Here is a 22,313-nt window from a genome sequence, read left to right as displayed (position 1 = left end):
AGAGCTGGGGTTTTGGAAAAATAATGGCGGGTTATTTGCAGAACCACAACATCTAGAAGAGAACATCTCCATCTGTAACCAATACTTTGTTTTCCATCGTGCTACACCAAACTATAAGAGAAGTTTGGGTCCATTAGCAGGTTTAAATACTCTGCTTAGTGACCTTTGGTAGTCAAGCATGATGCAGACTTATGAAAATGGCAATGAGATAACTGTGTTTGATTTAGCGCTATATAAATAAAATTGAATTAAATTTAATTGAATCTCATGGCCCTTATTTGATAGCTCCTTGACTCCTCGGTCTGCAGCTTAACTGGGAGTTGTTCTGTCTCAAAGCTCTTATTTCTACCCAGAGGACAGAGCATCGAGAAGGGTTAACGAGGGACTATAGGTGAGCAAACACGATAGCACCCTTCCCGGAAGCCGGAAATCTCCGCCCAAACAGTTGACGAATTCATGTGACTCTTCAGAGGAAAGGACGTCTTATCCTTCTAAAACACAATATGCACGTTGCATTTCTCCTCTTGTGATTTCCTCTCGTCTCTCCTGTGCCTACTGGGAAGGGAGGCAGGTGGAGCACTCCAGGAGGCAATTTAAGCAACATTAGGTGTAGTGACACCTTTATGAAGTAGAGAGATTAACAGCACCTGGATGAGCACCAGAGCGCTTTCCTTTTATGGAAAGGCCAAAGCCAAAAGATAAACCAGGCTTGTATGTAGAGATGTTTGAAAATCCCTATCTCCATGACAACAAAGCACAACTACAGGAGGCTGTGAAAGAAGCATCTTAAACTCAAACCTGCTGCCACCAGAACCTAATTTCCTGAGCCTGTGATTTATGGATACAGATCGTAGAATGACTTGCTTTCCTTTTTTTGTTTACCAAAAAAAAAGGCATGTCACACGAAAGAGAGTTACAGCGTAATTGTATGGACTCACTCGCCTCTGATCAGAACACTCATGGTTGATATAACACAACAATTCAGTGAAAATGCCGCTGGGAGTCACTTCATCTGCTAGACAACCAAGATAAGGGGGGGAAACAAACACAAGAAGCAAGTCCATATATAGATAAGATATGTCCCAGGTGTTGTAGCTGAAAATGAAACAAGAGACCATCTTGTGATGGTATCGCACCTGCAGCGACGCCAAAGTGTACGGAGGGTTGATTGTTTTTTAGCTTCACGTGAATGTGAGTGTTTGCAAGCGTGCGTGTGAGTCTGTGTGTCTGTCTGGGTGTGTGAGTGTCATCATGGCTAAATGGGTTCCTGAAGTAGGGTTGTAATTTAGGATTACTTTCATTGGCAGTTAAGCTGTTGATTATTTTATCCTTTAATTGATTCCCTCAACATGACACTGTCAAATGTCTTGTTTTGTCCACAACCAAAATGTATTCAGTTTACTGTCTTATGCCCTTGAACAGACTTTGAAAAGACTAAAGACCGACCCCATCTCAAATCAAACGTTAAAGACAAAGTATGATATGTAAAGACTGGGGATATTGCAGGGCCACACATTGCAAGACTACAACTACATTTGTTTACAACAATGTAATCTAGCTAGCTAGCTACCGCTAGCATTAACTGGTAACTTTAAGGGAAAGTCTGCAGATTTTCTGTTCTGCTGTACACGCAGATGAATGTCTCCAGTTCCCGGAGGTCTGAGTATATCCGCCGGCAAAACTCCCGTTGGATGACTTGCTTCACAAGGGTTAAAAATGAGGTCTCTCTCTCATGGGTGGGCCAAATTCTTTGGGCGGTCAAAGCTGAGAAAGGTGAGGTAACCTTGCCCCATATGACCTCATAAGGGGCAAGATTCTAGATTGGACCATTGTAGCTTTCATTTTCTCAAAGGCACAGCATGATACCCATGGCTCGGTTTACACATATCGCCATTTCTAGTCACTGGGTGACCATAGGCAGATTGGGGCAACTCCCATTAATGTTAAAAAAAACATGGCATGGGACCTTTAAAAGAATGCACATCTTTGAGAAGAATTTTTCTTGCTTTTCTGCCAGTGGGCCTAGGCGAATTTGTCTTTCAGAGGCTGCAGCATGGCACAGATTAGATTGAAGAAGATTAGTATCATGTGAAACTAGACAATCAAAGAAATCTGATGGTACCAACCATGTCATGCTAGTTGGGAAAGTGGCTAAATAATGCCCCGAAATTCGGCTAAATTTTTGGTAAAGGCAAAACTAGCATGGCGACTTCCTAAAGATCTGCATGAAAATGAGTTCAACCAACAAGTCTCCCCTTAACATACATTCCCTCTTCTTGATAACATGCAGTTTTACTAATACAGTACTGTATAAATGTGTTGTTTTGTCATAAATTGGGCCTTACTGTAAAGCTGAGGCGCTTGTGGATTCAATGAGAATGAACCGGATATTTCTGGAACCCCACTGTTGGGGTCTATATATGTACGGTTTACATTTGTATCAGAAGCTCATCAGTTTGGTTCAAAACGTTACAAAACAGAGACAGTTTTCAGTTGCAGCTCCTCAGAATCAATGTGCAAAAGCTTTTCCCAAAGCTGCTAGTTTTTACGTGTAGTTCACCCTCAATACAAAAAGGCATCCAACCCAATCTCTCCAGACGTGGTAGTGCCAATAGAGCAACATGCGATGCAGCCACGACGTGTTGCATTTTAGAGTAACAGGCACAGTTGAGATCAGTGACCCATGACACCCAAAGTTGAATGATCCCATTTAAAAAAGCTATTTTTCTGCCTGCGGATGCCCACATTTCACTCTGAGCAACAAGTTCACATGCCTTCACTGAAGCCTTGTCAAAATGTTTTCTGGGGAAAAGATGAATTAAAACTCATTGAAAAAAGGAGAAGGAGAGTGAGCACTTCAGAAGCATTAATTACACATACATTGAGTATCACAGATTTTTTATATCAAACTGCTACGGTATCAAAGAAAGGTTTTTACTTTAAACAGCAACACGGAGGTTATTCTATGAAAAGGTGCTATGATGTAAAGGGGAGAGTTTGCAAAAATGTAGTGCTAAATATCCTGGAAGTCTAACAGTTTATCACAAAAGGACAATCGATGTTTTAAAGGTGCAGTTTATCAGTAACTAAATGGCCTTTTAGAAATACAGGACTACTGGTGTTCACTCTGTAGATACCTGTTAAACAGGTATCTTGATGTTTACATCAAGTGGAATGGAAGGTATCCATTGGAATAAAGCTGCAAAGATTAATCGATTAGTTGTGAGCTAGTCTAAATCAACGACGTTCCATTTCCAAGATTGTTCCGATGCTGCCAGAAATTCTGCCATGTGTCCCTTGTTTTAGCCGGATGTCCGTCCCCTTTTTCTTTTTTGTGTTGGTGTTCTAAACTCTGGTGGATTTCTGAGGACTATGGTTAACTGCTCCTCAGATCTCTGCAGGGTAATTCCAGACATCTAGCTAGACTCTCTGTCCAATCAAATAATTCATTAAGTTCCAGGTCATTTATGGTTGCAATCCGCCACAAAACGAAGAAGAAGTTTTAGTTAATTTCTGCCCAGTATTAACGCTCTGACAGATGTAAGTGGACGGTTGAGGAGACGAGAGACTTTCTGAATTTCATTTAATATAAAAGAGAAGAAAGACCAGGAGGACAATGCTGAATATAATAAGGAGGATCAATCAACTAATGAAAAGGATTCAGGGTCAGAAGAGGAGGAAAATAATGATGAAATGGAAGTGTCAGAAGTGAAGGACTGCATCTATTATGATGAAGAATCAACTGATGAGAAAGAATCAGTGAGGAAGAGGACCCAGCTGGCATAGAAGAATCTTTCCAGTTAAAGAATATTTCCATATTCCCAAGGATGAAATATTAGCATCTGGATCGCTCAGTTGGTAGAGCGGACGGCCGTATATAGAGGTTTACTCCTCGGAGCAGCGGGCCCAGGTTCAACTGTGACCTGTGACCCTTTGCTGCATGTCATTCTCTCTCTCTCTCTCTCCCCTTTCATGTCTTCAGCTGTCCAGTCAATAAAGACCTAAAAATTACCAAAAAATTATATCAAACAAAAAAAGGATGGTCTTCCATCAGCAGAGAGAGACAAGCCAGCATAGTCCAACAGGTATGATTATGGTGTGATTATGGGCTTTAGTTTAAAAAAAAATCAAATGAATCAAAAACAGCATCCTCACTAAACTTTGACATATTCCACTCTGTGATAAGTCAAATGGTCAAAGTAATAAGTCAAAAATATTTCATAGTTTAATTTTATTTTTACTCAAAAACCGGGTATACTTTTATGTAAACAAGGTCTATTGGCTCTCAATTAAATCTAAATAAAGTAAGACTAAAGGTGTAACACACCAGGTTGGGTTATTTCTGACCCCGGAGGAGAAACGTGTAAGGCTTGATTACACTAAGATTTGACGGTACATGGCCCTGTCCATCGTCCCTTTGATGCAGTGAAGTTGTCCTGTCCCCTTAGCAGAAAAACACCCCCAAGGCATAATGTTTCTACCTCCATGTTTGACGGTGCGGATGGTGTTCTTGGGGCCATAGGCAGCATTCCTCCTCCTCCAAACACGGTGAGTTGAGTTGATGCCAAAGAGCTCTATTTGGGTCTCATCTGACCACAACACTTTCACCCAGTTGTCCTCTGAATCATTCAGATGTTCATTGACAAACTTCAGACGGGCCTGTATATGTGCTTTCTTGAGCGGGGGGACCTTGCGGGCGCTGCAGGATTTCAGACTATTACAGCGTAGTGTTACCAATTGTTTTCTTGGTAACTATGGTCCCAGCTGCCTTGAGATCATTGGCAAGATCCTCCTGTGTAGTTTGAGGCTGATCCCTCACTTTTCTCTTGATCATTGCAACTCCACGAGGTGAGATCTTGCGTGGAGCCCCAGGCCGATTGACATTTCTTTTGGTTTTCTTCCGTTTGGGAATAATTGCACAAACCAAGCTGCTTGGCAATGGTCATGATTCCTGACTTGTGTAGGTCTACAATCTTGTCTCTGACCTCCTTGGAGAGCTCTTTGGTCTTGGCCATGTTGGAGACTTTGGAATTTGATTGATTGATTGCTTCTGTGGACAGGTGTCTTTTATACAGGTAACATGCTGAGATAAAGAACACTCCATTTAAGAGTGTGCTCCTAATCTCAGCTTGTTACCTGTATAAAAGACACCCGGGAACCAGAAATCTTTGTGACTGAGAGGGGGTCAAATACTTATTTTGACATTAGTTTTTCTGGATTTTCTGGTTGTTATTCTGTCCCTCACTGTTCAAATAAATCTACAATTTAAATTATAGACTGATCATTTCAAATAATCTTTAAAATCAGGAAAGATGTAGATCAGTGTTTCCCAAAAAACCCAAGATGACGTCCTCAAATGTCTTGTTCTGTCTACAACTCAAATATAATTAGTTTACTGTCACAGAGGAGAGAAGACACTAGAACAGATTCACATTTAACAAGCTTACGTCAGAGAAATTTTACTGACTTAAACCAATTGATTCCTTTTCCCCTATAGTTTTTATTTTAATGTATGCCAACTAATCGATTCATCTTTGCAGCTCTACCTCTATAGATAAGCTGCGTTATCAAGCTGCAGGACAACTTGCATCTGCGGGGGCGTCAAGTGTTAAGTGTGCAGAGGGAATTTTACCTTTCATGAACTCTGAGCTCTGAATGAAGGTTAATGATATAGGAGATGGTGAAGCTATTCTCAGTGCTATTCCAAGGGTAATAAAGATTTAAACTGAGATAATATGAAGGGAAAAGAATGCTGTTGAATGTCGCGTCTTGCTGAGTTGCCCCCGATGCTGCGCCATCGGAGTGTGAATGTGTGTGAGTGTTTATCTGAAGAGCAGGTGGCACCTTTTACGGCAGCGTCGCCCACAGTATATGAATGGTTCTGTACTATTTAAAATCCCTTTGAGTAGTCGTTAAGACTAGAAAATCACTATATAAAAAATGAAAAAAATACAGCACATTGCCCATTTGATGGCTATATGCTATATATTCCACACACAAAAAAGCGGATGCAGGGGATGAAGCTGTTTTCGTAGAGCTTCTCGTTCATTGCCTTAGAGTTCAGTTCATTTTAACTAAGACTGGCTACATTGCACCTTACACGAGAGCAGCATGGAAGGGGTACATCTAATTCGCTCAACAAGTGTAAAAAGAGGAAAATCTTTTATTTATACTCTATATTTTACGCTAGTTGTGTGCGGCCCGGACATGGATCATAAAGTGTCATTATTTCTTTTAAATTAAACTACTGATAAACAGCAAACGACTGAATGGCTGCCAGTGAGCCTACTGGCAGTTTTGTTTCTATTTTGTCCTGACAGCAGACTGATGTCTCACAGCGCTGCTGCTTTTCTGCAGTAACACAGAGACGGGCTCAGCCCAGCTTCAAACTCGTGCTGTTAGCGGTACAGGAGAAAACTGGAGCAGGAGGTAAGGCGACACGCCAACATTTTTATAAAAATCCGCTCTCCGCTCCATCCAAAATCCTATGACTCATGCTTCCTGCTCGCCCGCGCTCTGCTCACATACTCTGCGTCACACCGTCTTTTAACCGTTTTCTACCCTGAAAAATATGCAATAAAAAAACATCTTAACTGTTTGCACACCACATAGCTTTGTTACTCCGGCTCATGTGCATCCCTCCAGCATCTTAAAAACTACAAATCTTGACCGACTTCCTGCGCAAAAATGTTGACCCAAAAAGATTATTCCATGGCAAATAGATTGAAAATAATCAAAAGTTGCAGCCCTAGCATTTTTTCTTCATACTTTTTTGCTGTTTTTGCAGAAAAAGTATTGGCCCATATTGCTCTAATCAAACTCTTTCTGGTTTCCATTGGACAAATAATCAATTCCTACATTTGCCTACACGCTCTGAGCTGCTGAGAATACATCAAGCTGAGTCCACATTCATCTTTACACAAACACCAATATTCCTGTCTTGCTTTGGTAAAATCAAATACTATGAATTTTTAATGACACTCAAGGGAAATGGGTTAGTGTTAAAACTTGCTTTGGGTAATGTTAATGGATTCAAACTACTGCAACTGTCATATAAACCCCTTAAGCCTTTTTGCAAAGGACTAATTACCCAAGGGAGGTTCAGTGGTGAGAAAATACAGTTAACAATATGGGATTGTAACCCGCTGCATCTTTAATCCGTACAGTAAAACCTGCTGAAGACAGATGTTCCTCTTTCTACTCATGTCACGCTTATTTAAATATTTAATCTGTGTCCCTGCACGTACGGCACCTTTGGCTCACCCTAACTGGGCCTACCCATGCTATCTCTCTATTATTTATTTTTTTACTTAGCACAATTTTTACATTGTATACTGATTCATTTTTCTGTTATTATATTTTCCACCTGATGTTTTCACTTGCTGTGCCAAGAAAAGTGGAAGTTTTATTTTAATACGTGCTTTCTGCCGTCCCCACATTTTAATGACCATGCAGTAGAAGCTGTTTAACCGCCAGGAACCAAAAGGGATCGTATACGATCAAAATGGCACCTCTAATTCATAATTCAATCATTTAATAACCATAAAACACAGAAACTTTTTTCGAACGAAAAAAAACGATTGTTGCACCTAAAAGCTAACAAGCTAGCAATCAGAGATGTCTTTGGGGTCTAACTGGCCTTTACAGGTGATTTTCTATCCAGCCTGGAAATTGTGCCTTTTTCGGGGTAGATTTATCCACTTGATGTCCATAATTGATCACGTTTTTGTTCATTTCTGCAGCTAACTCCATGCCCCGTTGCTTCTCTGTATCTGTGTGACCTTGTTTAGACTACTGTGCTGAGCCCCCTCCAGTACTGTCTCTACACCCACAACTGCAATCCACTACAACAACCTCATCGTCAAGTTTGCTGACGACACCACAGTGGTCGGACTCATCTCTACAGAGAAGAGGTCCTGAACTTGGCAGCCTGGTGCTCAGTGAACAACCTGGCTCTGAACACCAAAAAAAAAAACAAGGAGATCATAGTTGACTTCAGGAAGAACAGCACTGGCCTAGCCCCCCTGTACATCAACGGCCAGTGTGTGGAGAGGGCCCACACCTTCCGGTTTTGCGGCGTCCTTATTTCTGCTGACATCTCCCGGACAGACAACATCACAGCGGTCATCAAGAAGGCCCAACCGCGGCTACATTGCCTAAGGGTCGTCAGTAAGTACAACCTGGACTCCAACCTGCTGCTGACCTTCTACCGCTCGTCCATTGAGAGCCTGCTAACATACTGTATCACAGTTTGGCACGGCAGCTGCCCCGTGGCAGACAGGGAGAGGCTGCAGAGAGTTGTAAGGTCAGCACAAAAGATCATAGGCTGCCCTCTCCCCTTCTGATGGACATCTACACCTCCCGTTGCCTCAGCGCAGCAGAAAACATCACCAAGGACAACTCCCACCCCGGCTCTGATCGGTTTGACCTGTTGCCCTCAGTAAAGGCGCTACAGGTGCATCAGAGCGCGGACTAACAGACTCAAGAACAGTTTCTTCCCAAAAGCCATAACGACTCTGGACTCACACATGCACTGACTTCACTTTACAGCCTACCGCCGGCCACCGGACTCTCTTCTTCCCACCTACAGTGCAATGTTTAATACCTAAAAAGACACTGGAATTCTGTGCAATTTCATTTTAGTGCAATATTTAATACTCAAGACTTTTGATACACCAATAACTATATTATTTGCATATGGCTATAAAAACCCTTTATCTTTCTTACTATTTTATATATGTATATAGTTGCTCTCAGGAACTGTGCAACACGTTCCCCCCTAACTTTTTTTCTTTTCTTTTTTAAAGGAGTTGCTTTTTATCTTGTAGCACAGGTACTGCACTTGTGTATAATGACAATTAAGGCAATCTATTCTAATAATGTGGAGTCAATTAAAAGAGCAGCAATGCCATTAGTTTGACTCTGCATGTGATTACAATAGAAGGACGGCTCAGTTATAAATTCATTATCATTTCAAAGGTATCTTGTAAAAGTCACATATCCATATGTGATGAATAAAACATTTGAATTGTTTAAGCTATACTGCGTTCTGACTCCATCTGACTTAATGTTACATAGGCAGTTTCTCATAAAGCCAACCTTTATTTTAGGGGATTTGCTTCAGGGATTCTGTGATGAAATACTGCTGATACACTGAACCACATTTGTCACTGTTTTCTGACATTTTAGAGACCAAACGTTATTGAAAAATCAAGAAAATAATCGATAGTTGTGGCCCTATTTGAAAGTCAAATTCTCTTAATTCCATAGTCTTAATTTAGGAATTGTTGCGTTCTCTTGTCCGATATGACATTAAATGTCCCTTTTGAGCTTTTTATGCCATTTTCATTAGATCAAACAATGAATCAACAAGGCAAAGAAATTATTTTCAGAATCACAGAGAAGAATCATTAGTTGTAGCCCTACTTTGAATGTTTATATATGGTATCAAAACGGCCAGATCTATTTCTCGCTGTACGCTCTAACAGCGAAGATACATTTCCAGCTGTGGCCAAATTGATAAAGAAAGGTTGCGAGGTTGTAATTGTTCCCTCCTCCATGGATCCTATTACTCACCTTGCTGAGCTGGTTGCTGTGCAGCAGCAGCCAGGTCAGCTCGCTCAGCGACTCCTCCACGCATCTCGTGAACTCCACTGACGGCAGCCGCTGGGAGCAGAAGAGGTCCATTGCTCGGGCAGCCACCTGACAGGCCGTCAGGATCTGGTCGCGCGGTCCCAGCGGCAGGGGGTCCCTGCATGCCGCCACCACCGAGTCCAATAGCTGGCACACGGAGTCCACCAACACCGACCCTGCACCGCCATCTGGGCTAAACCACAGTGACTCTAGGCCTTGGTTGTTTTCTTCCACTCGGTGCAGGGCGCACAGGGACTGCAGGAACTGCTCGTAAGAGAGCACCGCCGTCCCGTAATGAATGAGGGGAACTGGGGGTGGAGGGAACGCGGCCGCAGGCTGGGGCTCCAGCTGCAGGAGTTCGGGTGTCTCTGAGTCACTGGCTGGTTGAGGCTCGGCGCTGTAAACCTCGCTTCCTGGACCAAACAGATCCTGCGAGGCGATGTACATCGTGTTGTCTTGGCCTGGAAGATTTTACACAGAAAGTCAGTATCAGTGAGCTTCAGAAAAGCCTATAAAAAAGGTAAACAAGTATTTGTTTTCCATGTTTTAAGGCAGACCATGACTGAACCTTAGTTGTCTTATTTGATATATCCTTGCTCCTCACTTTAAACCGGAAGTTGTTCTGGCTCTCCTTCGTAAAGGCCGTCTCAAAGCTCCTCAAAGCTATTAGCGAGGATACAGAGAGCAGCCTTCTCGGAAGCGAAGCAGGGCCAGAATGATTTCCGGTTCAAGCAAGAAGGGAAGAGATATCAAATAAGAGACTTGCTATCTACTCCATGTATGTAACGTTAGGCAGTGGTTGAATGGCACTTAGACATGTATTCAATCACTGTACTTAACACACACTAACAAATTCAATGTACTTTTACTTTACTTGAGTATTTCCATCTCTGCATCTTTTTTATACTTCTATGTACTCACTACATCTCAGGAGGTATATATTGTACTGCGGTAGAGCATCTGACTACTTCCCCACCACTGTTGAAAGTACAATTTTCAGAATACTTCATTCTTGCAGAGAAGCAGAGGAGCAGACAGGAGCATCTGCTGAAAGGTGAGCTTGTGTCAACAACTAAAACTGGCAGTGAATGTTATAAAGATAAATAAGCATAGAGTGTGTCTCTGCAGATGCTTTTAGTCTGGAGGCGAAGATATCTCGAGGACAGATTCATCCTGACACTGAGCGTACGGTCCTGAGGTTATCTCAGCAGGCTGCTAATGATCACCTACGTAAGGCTCATGAATGTTGAGTTGTCAAGGTTACAGCTGCTTTTGACCTGGTCAGTGTGTATACTTGACAAACAGGAGACTCAAAAATTTCTTCTCCACAGACAGCTACAAAGTAGGGGTTAGGGATGCTGATATTGACACAAAATTGGTATCGGCCGATAAAAGCTTAAAATGATCATCATCGGCAATATGAATATTTCTGCAGATTAGCCTTGCTGATAGGGTGGCTTGTTTACTGTGCGCACCTAACGACAGTGAATGTAGCATGAGCGCCAGCAACTTAAACTTCCAACATCTTGGCTTTGTGGAGGTATTTAGAGATGTGTAAAACAGATAACAAACTTGCTATTTGCAGCTCTTGTAAAGCACAAGGGTGGCAAGGAGGCCTAAAACAACATTTGTCCCACGCTACAAATATGATTACACATCTTAGAGCCATCATCCCGAGCAGCACAGAGACTTTGAAAAGTGAGGAGGAAAAGACGTCGGCAAAAAACCATCAGCAGCATCTACAAAGCTAGAAAATACAGCAGGGGCCACCCAAAGGTAGAAGAGCTTAACAACAAAATCATTAAAGCTATTGCTCTTGATAACCAGCCGTTTAGCGTGGTGGAGCCGCGGTATACTATGCCTAGCCAGCAGATTGAGAAGCTCCTCGTCGGCGCTAGTCACATTAGCTGTACCACGGACATTTGGACATCAAGCGTGAGTCCTGTAAGCATGTTGAACCTCACTGCCCAGTGGTTAGACAAACACTTCACCCTTAAAAAAGTTGGATTTAGGTCTGAAATCTGAACTTAAAAATAAAAAGTGGCATATTGTTTATTCTCCTCCAAGTGAAATAACGTAACTCTTTTTCAGGGGTGAATGTCAGTCAACATTTGCATAATGATAAATTTATGGTAGAATCAAATGTTTGTTGTTTGTCTTGTGTATTGCCTTATCTACAACACATGAGTGTAATAAGGTAAAGGTAGTACAGGAGAGATACTTAGATTTCTCTTCAGTGAAATTAAAGTGTATGTACATCAGGAGATAAATGATAAATGTGTTTATACATCAGTATCAGCATCAGCCAAAATAAGTTTGAAAATATCGGCATATCGAATACCACCCAAAATCCAATATCGTGCATCCCTAGTAGGGGTGTGATGATTTTCCAATTGCAACAATTTTTCATAATTCAAAAACCCCAAAACATGAATGATGAATTCTATCAATTGGCTCTCGAAGAGATCAGTATGCCGATTGTTTTTCTCAAAAACAAATAGGTGGAAAGTCATTTTGAAACAACGCACCTTTATGTCTAAAAAATCCAAAGTTAAAGATATTGAACTATGCGAATAGATACTAAACAAGAAAATTTGCTTTTAGAGGGATGGGGCGTTCTTTTCTCTGAAGTATCACATGAGTTTGTCAGCTGTATTAGCGGCGTTAGCAACAGCTTTCAGCTGCACATTAGGCCGCTCTCTGTATCCTCGCTCATAGCTCCTCAGAGATCGCTCCTCTTTCCTAGCTCCTCTGGGCTGTAATAAGAGCTTTGAGACAGTCTTCAAGAAGGAGAGCCAGAACAACTTCCAGTTGAGTGAGACGCCAGGAGATATCAAACAAGACAACAGGAAAGCAAACTAAGGCACGAAGAAGGGAAGCGGGTGAAGGAAACTTGGAAGCAGTTTAAGGACATGGAACGCACCCAATGAGGCCTACCTGCTGCCTCTGTTGTGCTCTTTGTGTTTGTCACTCTGGTGATCAGTAATTCCTGCCGCAGCTTCAGCACCTCCTGCTCCAGCCCCTGGGCTTTTACCCTCCAGCTTCCATCCTGACTCCTCAGCTTGCAGGCCAAAGCCTCGGCGTACTCTCTGCTACTCACACCCGAGGGTCTGTTCTTTATTATAGCCACTGCCAGGGCGGCTTTAGCCTTCAAGAAAAACCACTCCTCTTTACTCACTCCTAAAAAAAAAAAAAAAGAGAGAGGATGGCAGACTTTCAGGGAAGTCAACCAACAAAACATCCAGAGTGACCAGAGACTGCGTGGAAGAAGTATTCTGATAATTTACTAATGTAAAGTAGTAACACCACACAGTTAAAAAACACTCTGTTACAAGTAAAAGTTCTGCGTTGAAAATGTTACTGAAGTAATAGTATGAGTAAAATTGGGAAAATGTAAAAGTACGTAATACAATCCTCCCATTTGAGAAAGTGTAAAGGATCCAAACACTTGTGTGTTTAATGCTGCGTTCCAGACACTGTTTTTATCCCGTAAGTTACGACTTCAAGTCACGACTCACGACTTGGTAACGTTACAGGCAATGTTACCACAAAACCTTCTAGCTAGTGGCCACCTAACATTGACCTTAGCTAGCGATTTCTAGTCTGCGAAATATTTTGGGCTTCATTTAATAAACATAACCTGTGGTGGTACACAATTGTATGTGTTTTGTTTTGGAAAATTACTTTACGGAATTACTTTATATTGCCTATTTATGTCTGTCTATATATTTATCTTTCTGTCCGTTAATCACAGGCGTCTGTAAGGCATCAACAGGGGTCGCCATTGTTGTTTATGTGTGTTTTACGTCAAAAACTGTGACTGGGATTAGAACGATCTGGTACAAGTTCACAAGTAGAAAGTTACAGGTTTTACTGCCATTCCGGGGTGTGCTAAATTATCCAAACACACGTGCACAAACTAGCACCGTAACGTTCGCAAAAATAAACATGTTGTGTTTTTTGTGTATCCGTCGACAAAAAAAACTATGTTGAGAGAAACCATTGCTGCGGAAAACAATGGCAAACCCGCCTTTATGTTACACTGAACTAGGGCAATAAAGCTGTAGCTCGCTAGCTAAACTCACCGCGATGCTACCGTTAGTTAGCTAGCTCATTAACTACAACATCAAGAATTAGCTAATGTGACATTGACGGTTCAAATTGTTCAACTGTAAAACGGATTCATTACCCTTTTGTTTAATTACCTTTTGAATGATTATCTTTACTATCCATTTCGCGCCGACCGTTGTCCTTAAAGCCCCATGTTAAAAGTGTGCAATCGTTACAACAACGTAGCTACTTTTGCTACACCGGAACCGGCCGGTTGGACAGGTGTTATAACGAAATGTGTGACCCGTAGATTTCTGTCACACTGAGCAAGCAGCCATGGCACTGCTGTTCCCCTGCCACAGCCTCTTTACCGTCTGGTAACGACAGTGTTGCGCAGGTTACTTCCTAAATCTAATGCATTATTGATTACTAGTTACTCTCATTTGAGAGTGATTAGTTGTATTACAACAGTACTGTTGCCTATGTTTATTGTAACGCTCTACATTACTAGCGTTATTTTTGAGTTACTTTCATCAATATGAAAGCAGATGTGTGACTTGGCAGCTAGCTTGTATTTCACCACGGGATCAACAAAGTCTCATCTTTATCCACTATATATATCAAAATGTATTAATATTATTTTGTATATCAATCTGAATCTGCTTAGTAACTAAACCTATAAAATACATAGTTAAGTAAACATACAATAGCTGATAGACTAGAAGTAACCTAATAAGTAGGTGAAAATGCAAATACTCAAATATTTTTCAGATATTTTTACTTTACTATTTATTTTTCTGTTGACTTTTACTAGCTACTTCCGTACTGTACTTCAGTGTAAATGTTGACGTACTTGTACTTTACTTGAGTCTTTTCTTTTCATGCCACTTCAAGTTCAGCTGAAAAGATTAGACCATATAACACACAGCTGTTTGGATCCTTTCCAGTTTCAAGAATGGGAGGATTTTTATTTTTATTTTTATACTTATCAACAGACCTTCCTCCACAGCGCTGCGAGGGAGGGTCTGGTTAGTCCAAACAGCATTCCCGGATGGAAGAAATACGTGCTCTGGTTTATTGGCATTTCTTTAATCCAATTCCAATCGTATTGGGCGGTGCTAAGCTCCGGACAAAGCCGCGGTGCCTCTGATAAATAGTCTCAGGAAGGAACTTGTTTTGGTGGAACATGTGTACGTTCAAAAGTAGTTTTAGTCGTGCAACAGAAACCTCAGATTGGACAGATAGTCTAGCTAGCTGTCTGGATTTACCCTGCAGAGATTTGAGGAGCAGGTAACCTCAGTCCTCAGAAATCCACCGGGGGTTAGAACGGCCCCACAAAGGGAGAGGAAGGGGGCGGACATCCAGCCGGATTTCGGGCGGCACCGGAGCAGTCTCGGAAATGGAAGAAGTATAAACAGCTCTGCTGTGGAAACTACTTTAAGAGTCAATAGCTAAATTAGCACATTGGGTGGAGATGGAGTACAGTGTGGCTTCTGTCTGGAGAAATGTCTCTTTCCAGGGCCTCCCCGACCAACTATTCTTCATTTGGAGAAGCAGCAACTCAAAACAGAGGTCCTACTGGATCACTGAGCCGCTAACCTCCTCACAGAGTTTGAGGCCGGCCACTTTCCCAAGAAATCTCATTTTAGGCCAAGAGTGTCCATATTATGTGATTCCCTCCGTCAGCGCAGCGCCTGCAGGCACTGGGAGGACGGTCGGGTGAAGCTCCAGGGGAGGATGGGGTGCTTTGCTCTGGTACTCAACAACATGATGAAACCGCTGCACAGTATGGATGTAATCTGCTGAGAGGGTAAAATGAAGTGATTTATGCACACAATCTCCCTTTGATTGTGCAAGTATATTGTCCCTAAAAATGACTATTGTTTCCAAAGAGAAAGGTCATCTCCAACTCAAAATGCTTAAGTTTTAAATAAAGGAACCACCAAACCCAGTGTGTGCAAAGTCCCGGAGACTGTCCTCACTCCGAAAAACGCTCCCAGAGGCTGTTTGTGCAAGCAGCAATTACGACTCGTCTTTACGTTTGTAGTGGCCGCGCCTTCTAGTGGCCGTAGTGGTTATGACGGGAGCAAAGCAGGAAGGAATGTGACATGATTTAAAACTGCTAAAGTTTATTGTAAGGAGATAAACAAACACAGGTCTTTCCCCCAGGAGAACGGGGTTAGGGTTAGGCTAAAAATAAAATCAAACAAGTTGGTTTTCTTCACTTTGCAAACGACATATTTGCGCAAGTGCGTAATGGGAAGTGAGGTACTGTCTGACCACCATCTTCTTCTTTATTTTTCTTTTTTTCTTAATATTTTTGAAAGACAGTACAACCTGTGTCACCATCCCAACAAGATATAGACATTATCCCCTGTCCCGTTTTTAGAATACCGAAAGAAAAGAAAAGGAAAAAAACATGTGCCTTAAATGATATGACATTATTCTACCAGCCAAATGGATTAGATCAGAACTGGTGCCTTATATTCAGACAGACAGCAGTCTATTGCCATCAAAAAGGAGCCCCAGACGTGATTAAAGGTATCCTCCCTCCCCATTACTCTGTAAGTGACTCGCTCATACGTAGCCATTATTGTCATTTGTTCAGTTTATTCCTTAAATCAGCACAGAGTAGGTGACTTCCAGTGCCTCAGAATTATTCTACATCCTGTTATAGTAGCCATCCGTACCCTTAGTCTTAGTGTTATTGTCCAGCAGCAGACCCAGAATACACAAAGTTGGGGTCTTGGTGAGTTGTAATCCAAATACATCATTCCAGAGGGTGGACAGAAACATTTTCAATCATTTTTATAACCATTTAGGTCACTTTAGAGCGACAATGCATCAAAGTCTCTGGTTTCAGGTTCTAAGATGTGAACTTTGGCATCTTTTTATCGTCTTTTATGCCGAGAAATTGAATATCTTTTTTAGTTTTGTAAGAAATCATGCAAATAACAAGTAGTTATTTTATTTTTAAGAGCTCTATTAGACTCATCTGAAGGACACACAGCTAGAAAAGATATGAGCCACCGCTGAGTGGAGACTGACCGATGCAGAGGCTCGGCCGATACTATCAGCTGATTATTTGTCAGATGAGACGGAGGACAGGCGAGGTCACGGCCTCTGGAACCTGGGGGCAGCTCTACATTCTCAATTTAAAACAAAATGGGGATTTTAAATGCTGATTGCAGGATTGTTTTTTCTATTTATTTTTTTAACGTTTTTATTGCCTTTTTCAAAAAGATTTGACCCGAGATGACGGTCCTTTCATTAAACATTACAGTTGCGTTTAGCTGACAAAAGGTAACTGTCAGGGGGGGACCAACGTTAAGGTCAGACACAAAATCACTCTGGTTTGGGTGAAACAGGAACACACGTTAACTGGGTGAAAGTCTTTTGTGTGTTCCTCGAGACGTAAACTCTGCTCTGCGATATTCCAGCGAGTTGAGTTTAACTGACAAAAGTTGAGCGTTAGCGGCGAAGGCAGTTACATTTAGACACCAAAACAACCAGTTGATTTAAGGGAAAAGATCGTGGTTGGATTAAAACACTCCCGGGACATGAACACCTATTTCCTGGGTGAAAGTCTTATGTTTATGTAAATGTTACTGCTTTGTGTGAGAGTTTGCAAACTTGTCTGTTACCAGCTATGTTTCCATCCACACATTTTTATCCGAATTATGTGATATTGAATGAAAAATGCCTTTTGGAAACAGTAAAATTAGATTGAATTTCATGAATATTGACTCAAAAGAAAATACGTCCGGTCTCATCTCATTTTATCTTGATCAACATACGGCTTATACGATAAACGCTGATGGCAACGTTATTTGCCAAATAAATAATGGACTGCGATTAACTTTTAGGTAATTTTATGGTTGCAACCCGCCACAAAATGAAGAAGAAGAAGAAGAAGTTTTAGTTAATTTCCGCCCAGTATTTCCGCTGTGTTTGCACACATGGCGGGTGTCAACAAAGTGGCACTGTGGCACTCTGTCACATTCTAATTAGGGGCTGAGCCCCCCTAAAGTCTTTGAAAATAAGGCCAGTATCCATAACCACTGGGCTAGAGACGTCCAAAACACGCCGAACTACAGTGACATTATTACGCATTAACTTCCCCCATTATCTCCCAAAGCCGAGAAGCAAGAGCTTTTGGAGAGGATCCTGTAGTCCCCACACAGCAGAGAAACAGCTCTCCAGTTCTTTAAATCCTGCAGATCTCCTTTCTTTGGCAGCAGGGTAATGACTGCCCCTCTGCAGCTCAGCGGCATGATGTCCTCTGCTCAAGCTGTCCTGAAACACCTCCAGCAGATATTCACCAATCACAGGACAGAAGGTTTAGTAGAAGTCCACAGACAGCCCATTGGTACCTGGGGCCCTACGGTTCCCAAGGCTCATCAGAGCACACGTGGCGGGTGTCAACTGTTCCCAAGCCTCATCAGAGCAACATACAAACCCTTTCCCCGATGGGGAAGAGAGAGGGGTGTGCGATCTACATCCTTTTAAAGTCCCGATGGTGCACGCCAGCTTGGCTGCTGCTACTGTAAAACGGCCTGCAGAAACTTCTGAATCTTCTCCAGAGGATAAAGAATGAACTCCTCTATCTGGGATGATGCCCACTCACATTCCTCCTCCTCATCATCAGACACATCCTCCTGCAGCGTTTTGCATCACTTTTGTATCTAACTCTTCACAGATTTTTCAGCCAGAATGTCATGAACCCCATTTGTGACATTCTGACTGCAGCTTGCTCTACTTGCCTTGCCTTTTTTCTTCTCTGTCTGTCTGTTATTTTCTGCTTTCTCATTAGTCTGGCCATTTCCTCCATCAGTTTTATTTCCACACTCATTTTGTTCAGCATTTTTCTCCAGCCTGCGTGTCTACCTCAGTTACCTGTGCAGTTTCTTCAGACTGCCGCGAGCTGGATTAAGAGGACATCTGAGTCCGAGCCCCCCCTGGAAGCGGATCCGTGGCCCGGTCTGCCAACTCAGCAGGCCCGGGGGCCGGTTTGTCCGGCCCAGTGGGCAACAACGGACGGGGGGGGAAGGGTCATTTGGTCTGCTGTTGCCCACATCCAAAACATTTTATAGTGCCAGATGTCTCAAAAACAACATAACGCAACACCGTTTCCTCTTCTGTCTCATTCAGTCCTATTACTTTGGTTTTCATTTTTTGTTGTTTGTGTGCTTTTGTCTTTGTTTTCTTTGTAATTTTACTGTATACTGATATATTGTTGTTGCTTTCACGTTTGTTTTTGTTTTTAAATGTATACATTTTAGTTTAATGAACTGTATTTATGTATTTCTTCTCACATTATTATCCTTGATGCCTTGGCAATATTATTTCTGACAATCATGCCAATAAAGAAATTTGAATTGAACTGAGAGACAAAGAGAGGGAAAGAGAGGGAAAGACATATAAAGATAAAGGAGAGAGAGAGAGGGAGGGAGAGACAGAACAAGAGAGAAAGACACAGAAAAAGAGAGAGAGGGAGAAAGCAACAGAGAAAGAGAGGGAGAGAGACAGAAAGAGAGAGGAAGACAGAGACAGAAAGAGAGAGAGAGGGAGAGAGAGAAGATTCCTCACATAAATAAAAAAAACTACAAAAAAAACTACAAAAAATATTTAAAAAATTTTAAAAAAGAGAAAGAGAGAAAGGATGAGAGAGGGAGAGAGAGAGAGGGAGGGAGAGAGAGAGACGAGAGAGAGAGACAGAGAGAGAGAGAGAGAGAGAGAGAGAGACACAGGGAGGGGGAGAGAGGCAGTATAAAAGCAGGAGTCAGACTTGAGCAGCTCTGAACTTGTGAGCAGACACTGAACGGATTAAAAACCAGAGACAAAGTGGTCATAAATCGTCCTCTAAACTCTGGATGATGTGGGAAATGATTTCAATACCTCAGAAGAAGATCCGTTGATAATGGAGAGCCATTTCATTTTCATTACCTGGATGTTTATGTGGATGAAATGGGTGTGGAAATGCTGCGGGTGAAGTGAGTAAAATGAAGAGGAGGAGGCAGAAATGTGTCTCTGTGGAAACACCTGTCGTCTGACTGCCGCTGGAGATGGAGCCGCTTTTATTTGGGTGCATACAAAAAGGACGAGCAACGCGCGTGATGGATGAATATTTGAGGGACTTGAGGCTGATCTCCAGGCTTCCCTTCGCGCTCAATGACAGGGGGATCTGACGGGGGAAAGGTATGGGAGGGATGGAGAATGCCAGTGCGCTCAAACCAACGCCTGTCAGCTATGGAGAGCTGTTGAACATCTCCACAAACTATATCTGGGCCAATTTCACCTCGAAAGAGGAAGAGAAGGACAGCAACTTGGCTTTCCAGGCGGGACTAGGCGCGACTTTGACGCTCATAACTTTGGCCACCACGCTTTCAAACGCGTTCGTCATCGCTACCATTTACCAATCCCGAAAACTACACACCCCGGCGAACTTTCTGATCGCTTCCCTAGCTGTCACGGACCTCCTGGTGTCCATTTTGGTGATGCCCATCAGCGCGTTGTACACGGTCAGCCAAACGTGGACTTTGGGGCAGGTGATGTGCGACATCTGGCTGTCCTCGGATATAACCTGCTGCACCGCGTCCATCCTGCACCTGTGCGTAATTGCGCTGGACCGCTACTGGGCCATTACGGACGCCGTGGAGTACTCCAAAAAGCGCACGATGGGGCGCGCCGCCGGGATGATCGCCACCGCCTGGGTGATCGCCATCTCCATCTCGCTGCCGCCGTTCTTCTGGCGCCAGGTGAAGGCGGAGGAGATGACGAGCTGCAACGTGAACACGGACCACATTTTCTACACCATCTACTCCACCTTCGGCGCATTCTACATCCCCACGTTGCTGCTTATTGCGCTGTACGGGCGGATCTACGTGGAGGCGCGCAAGCGCATCCTGAAACAGGCGCACAAGAAGCCGGGGAAGAGGCTCACCTCTGCGCATCTTATCACCGACTCCCCCGGGTCCGTGGCGTCCACGACCTCGCTCAACTACGGCACGAACGACGCCTCCTCCTCGTGCGACGCTGCGTCGTGCCAAGCGCACGCGAACCAAGTCAAAGTGACCGTGTCCGACGCGCTGTTGGAGAAGAAGCGCATTTCCGCCGCAAGGGAGAGGAAAGCGACCAAAACTTTGGGAATAATCCTGGGAGCCTACATCATATGCTGGCTGCCGTTTTTCATTTACACCCTCCTCGTGCCTGTGTGCGAGGCCTGCTTCCACCCGGAGCTATTTGACATTTTCACGTGGCTGGGTTACCTCAACTCTTTAATCAACCCCATCATTTACACCATGTCCAACGAGGACTTTAAGCAGGCTTTCCACAAACTGATACGGTTTAGATGCTGCAGGGCGTGAAGGACAATTAGCAGACATAGTTATGTCCTCACAGGGGCGGAGCCGGGGGGGCTTCTGGGGCCCCAGACCCCACTGTTTTCTCAAAAGTCCCTAATTCTTTAAGCAGGTTTAACGTTAAGGTTTGTATTTACTAGCCTTCCTCCAAATGTGTTTTGCCCAAAGTCAATTTTTAGAAGGCCCCTATTTATAAAAAAAAAAAGATGTATGAAAAACAATGTCAAAAAGGGTCGAAAAGAACATACCGAAAAAGTGTCAAATGTGGAAAAAAGAGCAGAGAAAGTCAAAAGGCTGAAATAAAAAACGTTAAAAAAAAGTGCCAAGCCCAGAATGGCTGAGGCAGGGTTCAACGTCAAGGTTTTCTTTTCACTTGTCCGGTCTGGTAAGTGAAAAAAAATCTACTTGCCCAATATAAACTTTCACTGGCCCCTATACAATTTTGTTTTTGTTTTTGGAAGAAAAGAAAAAAAACGTTAAAAAAAAACTTTTCAAAAAACATCAAAAGCATGAAAGAAGAACAGAAAAAAAACATGTCACAAAAAAAATGTCACAAGAAAAGAGTCTAAAACTTGAAAATGTTCACAAAAACAGCGTCAAGCATCACTTAAATTCTGGATTGGTTAACGGCACATTCAAATCAAATCATCCAACAAACATAATTAATATGATGATGCCCGAACGGGCAAGTGGTTTGTTATATTTACTTACCCATTAACGCGTTTAGGGCAACCCTCATTGTTGAACCCTGGTTAAGGTTTTAAAACGCCTTCAACTGTTCTAGGACTATGGTCACCTGCTCCTCAGATCTCTGCAGGGGGAATCCAGACAGCTAGCTAGACTATCTGTCCAATCTGAGTTTACTACTTTTGAACGTACAACTGTTCCACCAAAACAAGTTTCTTCCCGAGGATATTTAGCAGCTGCGCTGAGCGCTAGCCAAGATGATTGTGACTGGTTTGAAGAAATGCCAATAATCCAGAGCATGTTTTTCTCCCATCCCAGAATGCTTTGTGTAGCCAGACCCTCCTCTGCAGCGCTGTGGAGGACTTTTATGAATCAATATCAGATCACTTAATCAAAGGACCATCCCCTACTAGCTGTTACCTTAAGAAATCTAACATAATTGAGTAATCTTCTGGAGATCTTTAATTACAATCAGAGCAGCCCATATGGTTGGACAGGAATTCAAATGTAGCAGATTTGTCATCTTAATGTCTAAATTGCTGTGAACTCACCTCGATTCTTTCTTTGGGGGGGGGGGGGGGG

The 22,313-nt window shown here is 42.7% G+C and overlaps 2 protein-coding genes and 1 long non-coding RNA gene across 3 annotated transcripts in view; 2 read left to right on the top strand and 1 right to left on the bottom strand.

Moving 5' to 3' along the window:
* Nucleotides 1-14,015, bottom strand: part of mei4 (meiosis-specific, MEI4 homolog (S. cerevisiae)) — a 50,350-nt gene extending 36,335 nt beyond the window's left edge. The window contains exons 1-3 of the mRNA XM_034899874.1: nucleotides 13,839-14,015; nucleotides 12,571-12,813; nucleotides 9,577-10,094 (exon numbers count right to left, since the gene is read on the bottom strand). Coding sequence (XP_034755765.1) covers nucleotides 9,577-10,094; nucleotides 12,571-12,813; nucleotides 13,839-13,866 — 789 coding nt within the window. The 5' untranslated portion in view covers nucleotides 13,867-14,015. The remainder of the gene's footprint in view (nucleotides 1-9,576; nucleotides 10,095-12,570; nucleotides 12,814-13,838) is intronic.
* On the top strand, nucleotides 1,539-15,776 carry LOC117961314. The gene is made up of 3 exons (XR_004660380.1): nucleotides 1,539-1,549; nucleotides 5,907-5,908; nucleotides 15,703-15,776. It is a non-coding gene; the product is annotated as an uncharacterized LOC117961314 (long non-coding RNA).
* A 3,669-nt stretch (nucleotides 15,777-19,445) lies between these two features.
* LOC117961295 (5-hydroxytryptamine receptor 1B-like) lies at nucleotides 19,446-21,570 on the top strand. Its single transcript, XM_034899872.1, is given in 2 exon segments — nucleotides 19,446-19,881; nucleotides 19,884-21,570. Coding segments are annotated over 2 exon segments (1,194 nt in total). The 5' UTR covers nucleotides 19,446-19,854; the 3' UTR covers nucleotides 21,051-21,570.
* Nucleotides 21,571-22,313: the final 743 nt, after the last annotated feature.

This window comes from Etheostoma cragini, chromosome 18, assembly GCF_013103735.1.
Source record: "Etheostoma cragini isolate CJK2018 chromosome 18, CSU_Ecrag_1.0, whole genome shotgun sequence".
NCBI lineage: Eukaryota > Metazoa > Chordata > Actinopteri > Perciformes > Percidae > Etheostoma > Etheostoma cragini.
Note: the sequence above shows the minus strand (reverse complement) of the source record. Positions and strands in the feature narration are given on the sequence as shown.